This window comes from Vicia villosa, linkage group LG1, assembly GCF_029867415.1.
Source record: "Vicia villosa cultivar HV-30 ecotype Madison, WI linkage group LG1, Vvil1.0, whole genome shotgun sequence".
In the NCBI taxonomy this organism is placed as follows: domain Eukaryota; kingdom Viridiplantae; phylum Streptophyta; class Magnoliopsida; order Fabales; family Fabaceae; genus Vicia; species Vicia villosa.
The window spans coordinates 88,299,039-88,312,008 of NC_081180.1; the positions used below are offsets into that span (position 1 = coordinate 88,299,039).

At 34.7% G+C, this 12,970-nt stretch overlaps 1 protein-coding gene across 1 annotated transcript; it reads left to right on the top strand.

Moving 5' to 3' along the window:
• The first annotated feature begins 3,510 nt into the window (after positions 1-3,510).
• Positions 3,511-11,764, top strand: LOC131643471 (uncharacterized). The gene is made up of 8 exons (XM_058913693.1): positions 3,511-6,191; positions 6,785-6,917; positions 7,031-7,119; positions 7,306-7,544; positions 8,704-8,790; positions 8,944-9,043; positions 9,181-9,373; positions 9,473-11,764. The coding sequence occupies exons 1-8, from the start codon at positions 3,990-3,992 to the stop codon at positions 11,191-11,193; spliced, it is 4,764 nt and encodes a 1,587-aa protein (XP_058769676.1). The 5' UTR covers positions 3,511-3,989; the 3' UTR covers positions 11,194-11,764.
• The last annotated feature ends 1,206 nt before the right edge of the window (positions 11,765-12,970 follow it).

Consider the following 12,970-nt stretch of genomic DNA (forward strand, 5'->3'; position numbering starts at 1 on the left):
AGAATGATCTCTATCATTTCTCTAACAAATATGGTTCATACATTTTATTGGCCGACCTCATAGATGTTACTTTTGTATAAGTACATCTACGATTGCTAAACATAACACTAAATTTGTCCCAAATCAGAAGATTAACTTTAACACTAACAATTAACCATATTATTGTACTAACTTTTACTTTAATGCAATTTATTATTCCGCACTCTACTTTTTCGCTCTTTATTTTATGCCATTTATCATTCATAGCATTTTATCTTTGTGCCTTTTTTATTTTACTCACTTGAGCACTTGTTTTATTTTTGCTCACTTGAGCTTTTATTCTGTTCTTGTTTGTTAAAATACACTTAATAATGAGAAAACCCTAAAAGACTTAATTGTGGACTTTGAACTATGACTACTATCCTTTGCTCAAGGAGTTATACTTTTGGACTTAGGATTAGAACCCTGACCCGGAGCCTTTATCTGATACCCATGTATCTCTGAGATCTTGGAACTATTATTTGTTGGTTGTTTTGTCTGGTTCTCTTGTCTGTGTGCATGTGTTTTATTGATTTGAAACTTTGAAAGTTCATCTGATACAATTTTATCCGAGGCAAATTCAAGATTCATCTGACACGTGCTTAATTGGATTGTTATTTTAAACTTATGGTTATTTTGTTATTCATTTCCTCAAGTGTTTTTGTTCATCTGTTGTTATGCTTTGAGGTTAATCTAAAGGAAAATAATGCTTATGTTGACTTCATGTCAAGTATTGACTTCTTTTTTTATTAGATCTTTCTATTCCTTAGCTTTTACTTTGTGCTTTAGGATCGTCCCTTCATCTCTTGCCCATCTTCTTAAATTTCAAAATCTTCTCCCTGTTTTCAAAGCCTTCTTTGTTTTCAAACTTAAACTATTTTTCACAAAACTTTGACTTTGTCAAGTGATTGTTAAATATTTTCTTGAATAAATACTAAAACATGTTAAGCATATCAAAACTCTTTCAAAATCATAAAAAATACAAACCTCATTCAATTTTTTTGTCATTTGACTTTTCCTTTTAAAATCTTTTCTCAAAGATTAGACATGAGTAATCATCATAGTTGAGATGTAATCGTCCTATCTCCATGATATTGATTGATATGATGTTAATTATTTTCCACTTGAAGGAGCTAGTGGCATACTTATTAGTCTCTATCCAAGTTGGAGCCCGTCTTTCATTTGTGATGCAAAGATTCATCTATTCTCATGTTTTTGGTTGATAGTTGAGTTTTTTCATATGAGATGACAAAGTGTCTCTTCATTTAAAATCAATCAAAACAAACCATCGTGTTTTCTTTACGAGCAGAACTACAAATACTCTGACTTCTCCATTGCACATAGGACGTATGTGGGCACAAGATACATCGTCTTGCCGAGCATAAATAAAAACAAAACAAAAAATCTTTTCTCATCCCATCAATCTTTTGCACCCAACACTTTTGATTTTTTTACACAAATTTTCAAAAAGGTTCATGTGGAGTACCACAGATGTGAGGGGTGCTTATCCCCTAAGTTTCCTAATTGCATGATTTTGTCCTCTTAAATTTTAATTGCTTGATTTTGACCCCTCGAGTTTGTCCCCTGTTACATTTGATAGACATCCGTGATATGTAGACTAAACTTCGCTTACGTGACATTAAAAAAGTCAAACCACCGCTGATGTGGCATAAAAGGAAATAAAATAGCAGCCATGACATAAGTACATTGATCTTTATTTTCTTCTTTTTTGTTACTTATTTTTTCTTCTAATTTTTTATCTACAATTCGATTTTTCCAGTCTTTTTAATTAGTTGAGATTTAAATATAATATATTAGAAATCTTAAAGATTACATTCAACATATGCCTAATGGTAAATTATATTGACAACAAACAAGATAGACCACTAGCTAATAAAATAACAAACTCGTTGACCAAATTCCACGTATGCCAAAATCAAAAACATAAAAAGTCAGAAAGTCTAAGAATAAAGATATTGACTAACATTTGTTTATTGAAGTTTTAGTGTCCACTACATCTTTGTCTTTCTTCTTCCTTCCCATTTGTGTTGAACTAGCTCATGAATGCTTAAGAAATTTGTATGACTACATAAATAAACAAACAAACAAACAATTATCATAACGACAACTATAACAATTATCATAATATAACAACAACTATAAAAAGGATCATAATAAAATAGAACAAACAAGCAAAACAAATTAACAATCTTGTTTCCCCAATTTGGTATCATACTGTCAAATGTTGTCTTTCATATACAAGTTCTCTTATTGTGTCCAAAAACACCACAAGTCATACATGTTATTTTTGCTCCTATAGTTCTCTTCATTCTTTTAGTGTTTGGCTCATCATTGACATTTCTTCTTGATTTTTCGGTCTTCCGAGAGCTTTTATAATAAATGGAGGCTGAAATAGCAACTCTTCAGATCTTGACCATAACTTAGGTAAATTATTCAACATAATAATATTGTTATAATAGTTCACAAAGGTAGTTTTCCTACTAATTAAAACACACAATTAGCAACAATTCTACTATTTAAACACATTAAAGAACACAATTACAATTCATACATACAGTAGTGTAAGACAAAATCTTATAGGTTGATGTCATTAAACCACGTACAAGAAATAACATGTACATGTATCCAAGATAGTCCAAATAAGTCTCATCTCCTACACGTACATGTGTTGTCTTAGAATATATTATGGTCAAAACTTAACTAGTTAAAAATAAAAGAAAAATAGATTCGTAGAAGAGAAAATTAAAAAAATAAATAAATAAATACCAAAGTACTTTTGCTACATTAGCCACTTTACTTTTTTAATGCCACGTGAATTTCAATCTATATGTCAGTATAAAATATAATAAACTTCATGGAACAAAATTAAACAATTAAAAATTAATGATCAAAATAAAATAATTGAAAAATTTAAGAGGTCAGAAGTGCATTTAAACTATAATTTTATTTATAATTTCATTTAGCACATTGTTAAAATAATATAGTTTTAAATAAATTGAATATCACTTTAAACCACTTGTTAAAATACGTTTTTTAAATTAATAAATAAATAAAACACTTTTTTTTTTTGTTGAGATTAATAAATAAAACACTTATTAACCTTTTCTATTTTCTTATCCAAGAAAAAAAGAATTTATGTAAATCAATTCATGAGAGCGAGACACGACACGCATCATAATAACTCCTCTCGAGAATAACACAAGCATCGTTCACAAACAACCCGTTTCCATTCCCTCGGTTTTTCCGATTCTCAAACCCAGTACGGCCAAACTGTAGAAACAGTCATTAACTCCACCATAAACCGTTCTGATCTCGCCACGTCAACAAAAACTCACAACATTACACCGTGACACCATCACCACCGTCTAAAGTGCCAGTAATTAGTGAATTTGGAGGGAAAATAATTTCTACCACGGTATTTTTATTTTCCATGGAAGAAAGAAAAAAGAAACGTATAATTAAAGATATATAAAATAAATAAAAAGAAAAAAAAAACAAAGAGAAAGTGCACCATGTCCAATGTCCATGGTTTGGTAAATTGGCGTTTTATAAAGCGGCACTGCAAATTCTTAATTCCAATTTCTCATTTCTCTACCACTCGCGTTCTTCTCCGATCAGTTTCGCTTTCGCCGGCGATTCGAGTCACTGATCGGCGTTTCCGAGGGTTTTAATTGTGTTCAATTTTTCTGGTGTGGTAAGTTTCTCGATCGAAACGTTTTGTTAACTGATTTTTTTTTACCGTTTTTGTTGGCTTTCTTCCGGCGAGGAGAGGAGAAGAATTCTTGCGTTCCGGTTGGTTTTTGGTTCAGATCTGGGAGATTATGGTGGGAGATTCGTGTTGACTTTGATTTAGGGTTTGCTTTGTTGAATTAGGTTTGGGATTTCGCAGTTAATTACTGGTGATGTTTTTTTTGGGGAATTAGGTTTTTGTTGTTGTTTTTTTTGGTTGGATGGAACCGGGCACCACCAGAATAGCTAGCCCGTCTGGGGCTGTGGTTAAGAATAGAACCTCTTCGGGGTGTTTGATTGTTAGAAAGAAAGGAGATGGTTTGGGTGGTGGTTCTTCGGGTTCGCGGAAACAGTATGAATCGAAGAAAGTGAGGAAAAAGGTTAAGGCGGAATCAAGTGATTCAGAATCAAGTGAGGAGTTACTTATGCCGCCTGCCAGGAGGCCCGGTCCTGAGACAATCCGAGTATGTAATAGTTTGAGTGCTCTTGAGCGAGGTGGTAATGTTGTTAGCGGGGAACTTAATAGGAAGAGGGAGAGAATGGAGCAAATTAGGCGTAACGGTGATGATATGGTTGAGGGGAATGGGTTGGAGAGGAGGGACAAGAAAGTTAAGTTGGAAGTGTTTGATTTTGATGAATATGATGGAGTGGGTGCGGAAAGGATGAGAAGGAGGCAATTTGATGGTGACGGGGTTAGTTTAGGTGGAGGAAGGTTTATGGGAACAATGCAGTCTGGTAGAGGTAGCATTGATAGGGAATTTGAAAGTGGTTCAAACAGACGCATTGTGGATAAGAGAAAAAGTGCATATCATGACAGAGCAAGTGGCTCGTATCTTGGAGATAGTGTTGACCATAGTAGGATAAAGGTGAAAAGGGAAAGAACTCAGCATCCTCCGCCCTTGTTGAAGGAGAAGTTTAACTCTGATGAGTCCATTAGGGTTCAGGGGAAAAATGGTGTTTTGAAGGTGATGGTTAATAAGAAGAAGACGAGTGGGTCAGTAGAACGCTATGATCATCGGAAACCAGTAGAAAGCAGACATAGTGGAAGGGCTGAGGGCACTTCTAAGAGGAATGTTCCAGTACAACCTTCATCACGCTTAGAAACAAAATCTGCCGAAAAACAGGGCTTACTTGTTAAGCCGGAGAAGAAACAGATAAAAAAATCACTCTCAAGCAAGGAGGACAGTAAGGGCGACGAGCAGGATTCCGAAAACAATGACACATCAATGAATCTGGAAGTAAAAAATATTAAAGCTCACACATCTTCAAAAAAGATTACTTCTGAAAATGAACAGACTCCTGTACATGACAAGCTCCCAACAACAAAATCAAGTGAAGGGAAAATCAGGCGAGGTAGTGGCACAGAAAAGCAGAAACTAAGAGAACAAATACGGGAAATGCTTCTGAATAAAGGCTGGACCATAGACTATCGCCCACGAAGGAATAGAGACTATTTAGATGCAGTTTACATTAATCCCGGGGGAACAGCTTATTGGTCCATCATCAAGGCCTACGATGCACTTCAAAAGCAATTGATTGAGGATGACCAAGAGGCCAAGGCCAAAGGGGCGAGTTCTTCTTTTGCTCCTATCGCTGATGATGTGCTCAATCAATTGACAAGGAAAACTAGGAAGAAGATGGAGAAGGATTTAAAGATGAAGAAGAAGAAGCAAAGAGATGACGACAATGATAGTGGAAAAGAACGGCAGATTAAAAGAACTGCTGGGAAAAAGCATCATATGAATGACAATGATAGTGATAGCCATGAACAGAAGTTAAGCTCCTTTATCAAGCAAGGAGGTAAATCAGTGAAAACTAAATTGCCTGAAAATTCTGTTACGGGCGGTAGCTCTAAAAGCCAGAATGCTACAACTGATAAATCATTTTCTGAAAGTGATCCCAAGCTCCTACACGGAAGGAAAAGTAGAAAACATGGAAGGTGCACTCTATTAGTTCGTAGTTCTAACAAGGCATTGAATTCCGAATCTGATGACTTTGTTCCATATACGGGAAAGCGAACAGTGCTTTCCTGGTTAGTTGACTCGGGGGTAGTACAGGTAAGTCAAAAGGTTCAGTATCGCAGGAGGAAGCGAGTAATGCTGGAGGGATGGATCACAAGAGAAGGCATTCACTGTGGCTGCTGTAGTAAGATCCTCACGGTTTCAAAGTTCGAGCTTCATGCAGGAAGCAAATTGCCACAACCATATCAAAACATATATTTAGATTCTGGAGTTTCTCTTCTACAATGCCAGATAGATGCGTGGGAAAAACAAGAGAATTCTGGGAAAATCAGTTTCCATTCAGTAGATGTTGATGGTAATGATCCAAATGATGATACCTGTGGTATATGTGGAGATGGTGGGGATTTAATCTGTTGTGATGGTTGTCCATCAACATTTCATCAGAGTTGCTTGGATATACAGGTATGTATTCATTGTATTGTTCTTTTAGGCATACTACGGCTCTTCAAATTTTAATCTGTAAGTCATTGATCTCTGTAAGGTTTTGTGTTGTCTCCTATTTTAAAAAAAAAACACCCTTGGGGGTTGGGCTTTAATAGGACATTTCTTGTTAATAATGGTTTTGGTGGAAGAGTTGAGAGCTTTGTTTCTCAGGCAGCTGGAGGAGAGTGACAACCCGGCATTATTCTCTTATTATACTTTTGCCATACTTCTCAGTGGATATGTTGATAATTGGTATTCTGGGACACCTTTTGCATAATGATATTTTGGAATGGAATGTTCTTTGTCAAGAAAGTGTTGTAAATGAAAGAATTACGTCTTAAAATAGTTCTTATGCCTGGAATTGTATCTTGGTTGATAATAGGTGATGTATTGCTGTAAATAATTTAATTTTTTCCCTTTATTTACGGGGTGTTGAATAGGTCTTATTTATGATATAGGTAGCGTCCAATGTAATAGTTTATTTCTGACAATGCTGTTATTGATAACTTAGTTTGGCAACACAATTGGCAAGGATTATTTTCATTCTGAGGAACTCATTTGTTCTGTTGCAGATGCTTCCTCCTGGGGATTGGCATTGTCCAAATTGCACCTGTAAATTTTGTGGATTAGCCAGTGGAACTATTAACAAAGAAGATGATGCAACTGTATATGCCCTACACTCTTGTGATTTGTGCGAGAAAAAATGTATCTTACTTCTCCTTGTTTAGATTTAAAATTCTTGCAATATGCGTTCTGCCTCATCTCTTTCTTTTGTTATGGTTTGATTTTATCTAATACACAGCCTTCTGTTTTTATAGATCATGACTGCTGTACTAAGGATATGAGTGCCCTGCTTGCCAACTCCAATATGTCAGGGCATTCCTTTTGTGGAAAAAGTTGCAAAGAGGTACCCTTTGCATGTTCTTTTGCCCTGGTTTATAGAATTTATGTACTTTAGAGTTGCAGAGATCTTCTCTCTACAAATTATGTATTTAATATTTGGTTAACTGAGTTCACACAAGAAGCAGCAAAACAAAACCAAAGTGAACTCTTGTAGAACTGATGATTGAATTTTTTTCTTTATGCTTTTCAGCTTTTTGAGCACTTGAAGAAATACCTTGGTACCAAGCATGAACTTGATGCAGGCTTTACATGGTGTCTTGTTCGTAGAACAGACGATGATTCCGAGGCAGCTAGTAGGGGAGTCACCCAAAGGGTGGAGTGCAACTCCAAGCTGGCTGTTGCACTGACTGTTATGGACGAATGCTTTTTACCTGTTGTTGATAGGAGGAGTGGGATCAATTTAATCCATAATAGTTTATATAACAGCGGGTAAGAACCAGTAAGCACTTTATGGCTGAACCCTATATTGTTTGGTACATGACATGCCTTCTGTTTATAATTATGATAGCTGAATGCTTGTCTTATTTTGGTATGTTATATCCTTTAGCATGTATAAAACTGTAAATAGTTGGTTTCTCTCCTTTTTGTCGTTTTTCTTTCAAATATTTATGTGTGACACAGTTTTGCTAATTTAAGTAGGTTTAAAGCATGTATAAAACTGTAAATAGTTGGTTTCTCTCCTTTTTGTTGTTTTTCTTTCAAATATTTATGTGTGACACAGTTTTGCTAATTTAAGTAGGTTCAAAGGGAATTAAAAGTTTTGTAAAAATTATACTACCTAGTACAATGGTTGTTGCTAAAAAATTACAGCACTTACAGAATCATTTGCCATGAGCTTCAGCATGTTGATGTTCCATTTCCATCCATTTCAAAATAAAAATCATAAACTCTTGCTCTATGACAAATTGTACCTAGTTGCTTATTGCTTTATATTCTGTCTGCAATATAATGTTGCTTTTTGGTATGAGAAATATATACTTTTCAAGAAAAGGAGGAAAATCACAACTAGCATGAGTATAATGTACTGGCCATAACTGATAAATGAAAAAACCAAGTAATACAGAAAGTTTACAGCCATATTTAATAACCACTGGGAGGCTATAAACAAAATCGTATTCCAGATAAAATCTTGGGTGACTTATACTCTTCGGATGCAGGAAATGGATTGTAGTTTTGGCATAAAAACCGTGAGATTTTGAAAGGGTGTGTTGCACGTCTTGATAGCCACTTATTTATGTCTGAAACCTAAGTAGCGTATTACATACACTATGTTAAACATATGTTCAATCCATCTTCTAAACCAGAATCGATGGAGCAATTTCAAAGATATCACTGTCCTCTTCTCTACGTTTCCACTCCGGAACATCACATTTTCTGTTGTACTTATTCTTTGTACTTCAAGGATTCGCTCATCTCGCTTTTATATTATTTCAAATGACTACTATGTTTCCTTCTTTGTCTTATTCTATTAAATATGTTTCATGGTGTTGATTTCATGATTTTGACTGCATAATACATCCTTGATATTGTTTGCTGTAAGATGCATGCTTTTTGACCTTTACGGGTTTTCTGTTTTTATTTTTTATAGGTCAAATTTCAGTCGGTTGAATTACACTGGCTTTTATACTGCTATTTTGGAGCGGGGCGATGAAATAATATCTGCAGCATCTATCAGGTACTGTGTGTCGGCCGCTGTCGTTTTATTTTATCTTTCTGCAAAACTTTATGGAGATTAGGGAAAAAGTGTATGAGTTATTTGTGCTTCACTTATTACCAGGCAAAATGAGAGTAAACTTACTTCTAGGCTATTTTTTTTGTTTTGTCTTAGATTCCATGGGACTAAGTTAGCAGAAATGCCATTCATTGGAACTCGCCATATATATAGACATCAGGGAATGTGCCGCCGGCTTTTTTCTGCCATTGAACATGTAAACCTTCACTGCTTTCCTTTTCTGTCCTCTTTTATCTGATATCTTTATACAATTTTTCTAGGCACATGCCCTTTTGCGTACATTTTTATGAAACTGACATGCTCTTATCTCAATCTCTACTTCTGTATTGGAAGGCTCTTTGCTCTTTGAAGGTTGAGAAACTGGTCATTCCTGCAATTTCTGAACTTGTTCATACATGGACAACAGTGTTTGGCTTCACACATCTTGAAGAATCACTCAGGCAAGAAATGAGGTCATTGAATATGTTGGTGTTCCCTGGTATTGATATGTTACAGAAGGTTCTAGTGGAGCAAGGAAAACTTGATGGTAATACAATTGATGAAGGTGTTGATTATTTACGTACTTATTTATCAGATTTCAGCATATTAGTTTTTAATTTTATGTTTCACTTTTCTGTTCCATCAGATGCCGAGCAATTTGAGAATGGTGGCGTGGTTTCTGTTAATCCCACTGTGGTCAATAGGTTAGATACGGATTCTTTGGCTTTGCAAGATCCCCATGAAAGTGAGGATGCTAGCTCCAATCCTGCCAATAAGATTAACACTGAATGCAGTGATGCTTCCCAAGATATAAGCAGTCAAGGTTTGACCGGCAGGACTGTATGCTCCAAATCTCATTCTGAAGAAAGATTATCTGATTCTGTTTCAGAAAATTGTGCTTCTCCTTCTAATTCTAGTCACGGCGTACTCGAAAAGAAAAATAAAATATCGACATCTTTCATCGGATCTACAAATGGCAAGTCTACAAATGGTCTTCCATCGGATCACTCTGATTGTCATGAACTTCCAGCTTTGAGTCAAGCAACTGCATGTTCTGACCTAGGTACTGTAAAAAATCTGGTTGAACCTGTTTCTGACGGGAAACCCCATGCTTTAATCGATATGAATTGTGGTTTGCCGGGGCTTGCCCGAAATCCTGTGTTGGATTCTCAAGTGGTGGATAATGCTTTGTCTTTTAAAGAGTTTGATATGAATGCTGCCCAAGTTGAGGTTCTTGAAGCTGGTCTTTTAGTCAATCCATCTCAAGGGAACAATATCAAAGAGAAAAATGAAAATGTAGATTACTCTGGTTCTGTTCTTAATCATGCTTCCACTGATATGGATAGTGATTCACCAGAACTTGATCAAAATTCTGTGTTGGATTCTCGAGTGGCGGAAAATGCTTTGTCTATTAAAGAGTTTGATATGAATGATGCCCCTGTGGAGGTTCTTGAAGCTGGTTCTTTAGTGAATTCATCTGAAGGGAACAATACCAAAGGGAATAATGAAAATGTTGATGACTCTGGTTCTGTTCTTAATCATACTTTCACTGATATGAAAAGTGGTTCACCAGAACTTGACCGAAATCCCGTGTTGGATTCTCGAGTGGCGGACAATTCTATGTCTTTTAAAGAGGTTGATATGAATGATGCCCTTGTTGAGGTTCTTGAAGCTGGTTCGTTAGTGAATTCATCTCAGGGGAACAATACCAAAGAGAATAATACAAGTGTAGATGTCTCTGATTCTGTTCTTAATCACACTTTCACTGATATGAATAGTGATTCTCCGGGGCTTGACGAAAATCTCATGTTGGATTCTCGAGCGGCAGACAATTCTCTGTCTTTTAAAGAGGTTGATGTGAATGATGCCCATGTCGGGGTTCTGGAAGCTGGTTCTTTAGTGAATTCATCTCAAGGGAACAATACCAACGAGGATAATAAAAATGTAGATGTCTTTGATTCTGCTCTTAATCACGCTTTCACTGATATGAATAGTGATTCTCCAGGGCTTGACCAAAATCCTGTATTGGATTCTCAAGTGGTGGATAATTCTTTGTCTGTTAAAGAGATTGATATGAATGATGCCCGTGTCGAGGTTCCTGAAGCTGGTCCTTTAGTGAATTCAACTCAGGGGAACAATACCGAAGAGAATAATGAAAATGTAGATGTCTCTGGCGCTGTTCTTAATCATGCCGGTGAGAGTTCCTTGCAGGTAAGATCTGATTTGATTAGTGAAATTGCATACGAGGGCGAAAAGAAATCACATTTAGACACAGAAGTTGCTTCAAATGAAATGCACTTTGATGAAACTGGCCTAAATGCTTCTGGTGGTAGTACTGAGACGGATCGAGCATTGATGAATGGTTGAGTCTAACACTGCCGATGTCTTCCGTTCTACAGCTCATGCAACTCTTACACAATTTTTCATTCAAAGATTCAAATGCCTTATATGCAATCATTTTTCAAGGCTTTGGAACTTTTATGTCATGCAATCTGGAGAGTCTGAAAAGGTTACATAGATATTTCAAGGGAAATAGTAGTGGGTCCCTTGCGTTGTTGTTTAAGTATGAACTTCTTAAGGTTCTAGTTGACTTCATTCCATGTGAATGTTTCTTCTGCCCAAATGCGTCAAGGTTGCTTGTGGTTCAAGTTCTGTGTCCATATGGGTCGATAGGGTGAAGATGCTTTCCTGTAATGTGCACCCACCCATCTTTCATAGGTTCATACCCAGGCAGATCTTTAAGTGTATTATATATATGATATGATATATGGTTCTTGTTGTTTGTATCTGAAAAAAAAATCGGGTGCCGTCGATTTGACTTCCGTTTCAAGCCTTGTGTGCCATTGACAATTTTTTCCATAGTAACTCATTACATGGCATCAGAAGTCACATATACCTAGAACAATTTTTGTGTTTTATATGATATTGTTTTTGTTTACTTGTCTACTATATTTATTTTTGACGAGCCATAGATGATACCAAGAAACTATGTTTTTCCAAACCTCGACATTGTGATCCCAGACTGCCCAACCTCTTCTCAATTGGCCCTGATGTTCCTTTCTCAAGGGACTCAAATGCATCCACCGAAACTCAAAGGTTTGTCCTGTTAAAGTTGAAGGTGTTTGCATAGGATTTTCGTGTATATCAGAAACCTAATTTGTGGGTGCACATAGTATATAATGACCGTGCTTGTAGGATGTAGAAAAAGACCTATCTTTGTGAAGGGTTTATTGGGGTTGATGAGAATTTTCTTTTGTTTACTTTATTTGATACGATATAAAAGATATGTATCAAAATTTAAAGTTAACTATTAACTTTAAAATGAACAAAGTAATTATTGTTTAAAATAATATGTACTCTGTTGATAGTGTTTCGTAAAATAAAAAATTTATTTGATACAATATAAAATCTATTTATATATAGATGTAAATTTAAAATTAGTTATTAAATTATGAAATAAAAAATAATTATTAAGCAAAAAGAGCCTAACACCCTCCCTATTATAAAAAATAATAATAATAATAATAATAATAATAATAATAATAATAATAATAATACAAAAAATAACTTAGGAGATGAAGAAATAAAAAAATAAAAAAAGGAGATATTTTGATATTTTGAAATAAGGATTTTGTCTTTCAAATCAAAGTAAATTATTGATTAAAATAAAATAGAAATAATGATTTGTGAGATAAAAAAATTATTCTATACTATATAAAACGTATTTATAACAAATGTAAAATTTGAATTGATTTACTTAATTGTAAAACGAACAATAATCATATACATTTAATTGTATTAAATAATTATTAAAAAAAGAAATTGTAAGATGGAAAAAATTATTATTTAAAAATAAGAATTTTGTCTCTCAAACTAAAACAATAGTTGATTAAAATAAAATAGATATTGGATTGATAGTGACCCGTGAGATAAATAAATTTTTAATTTTATTAAAATTAAAAAATTGATAGTTAGTGTTTTAGTGATAATAAATAAATAGAGAAAAAAATTAAAATGAAAATGAGAAAGTGTGGGAAAAAGAAATGTGTGAGAGAAAGAGATATTTGAAATTTTAATGAAGAGATAGAATGAGTGTATGTAGTATTTAATTGTGATTTAATTGAGAAAGTTTGAAAAGTGATGT

Excerpts from the sequence above, each read along its gene's own strand:
- LOC131643471 (XM_058913693.1), top strand. The coding sequence starts at position 3,990 with ATGGAACCGGGCACCACCAGAATAGCTAGCCCGTCTGGGGCTGTGGTT. Across the intron at positions 6,918-7,030 it reads TGATTTGTGCGAGAAAAAAT|ATCATGACTGCTGTACTAAG; the intron begins GTATCTTACTTC and ends CTGTTTTTATAG. Across the intron at positions 9,044-9,180 it reads TTTTTTCTGCCATTGAACAT|GCTCTTTGCTCTTTGAAGGT; the intron begins GTAAACCTTCAC and ends CTGTATTGGAAG.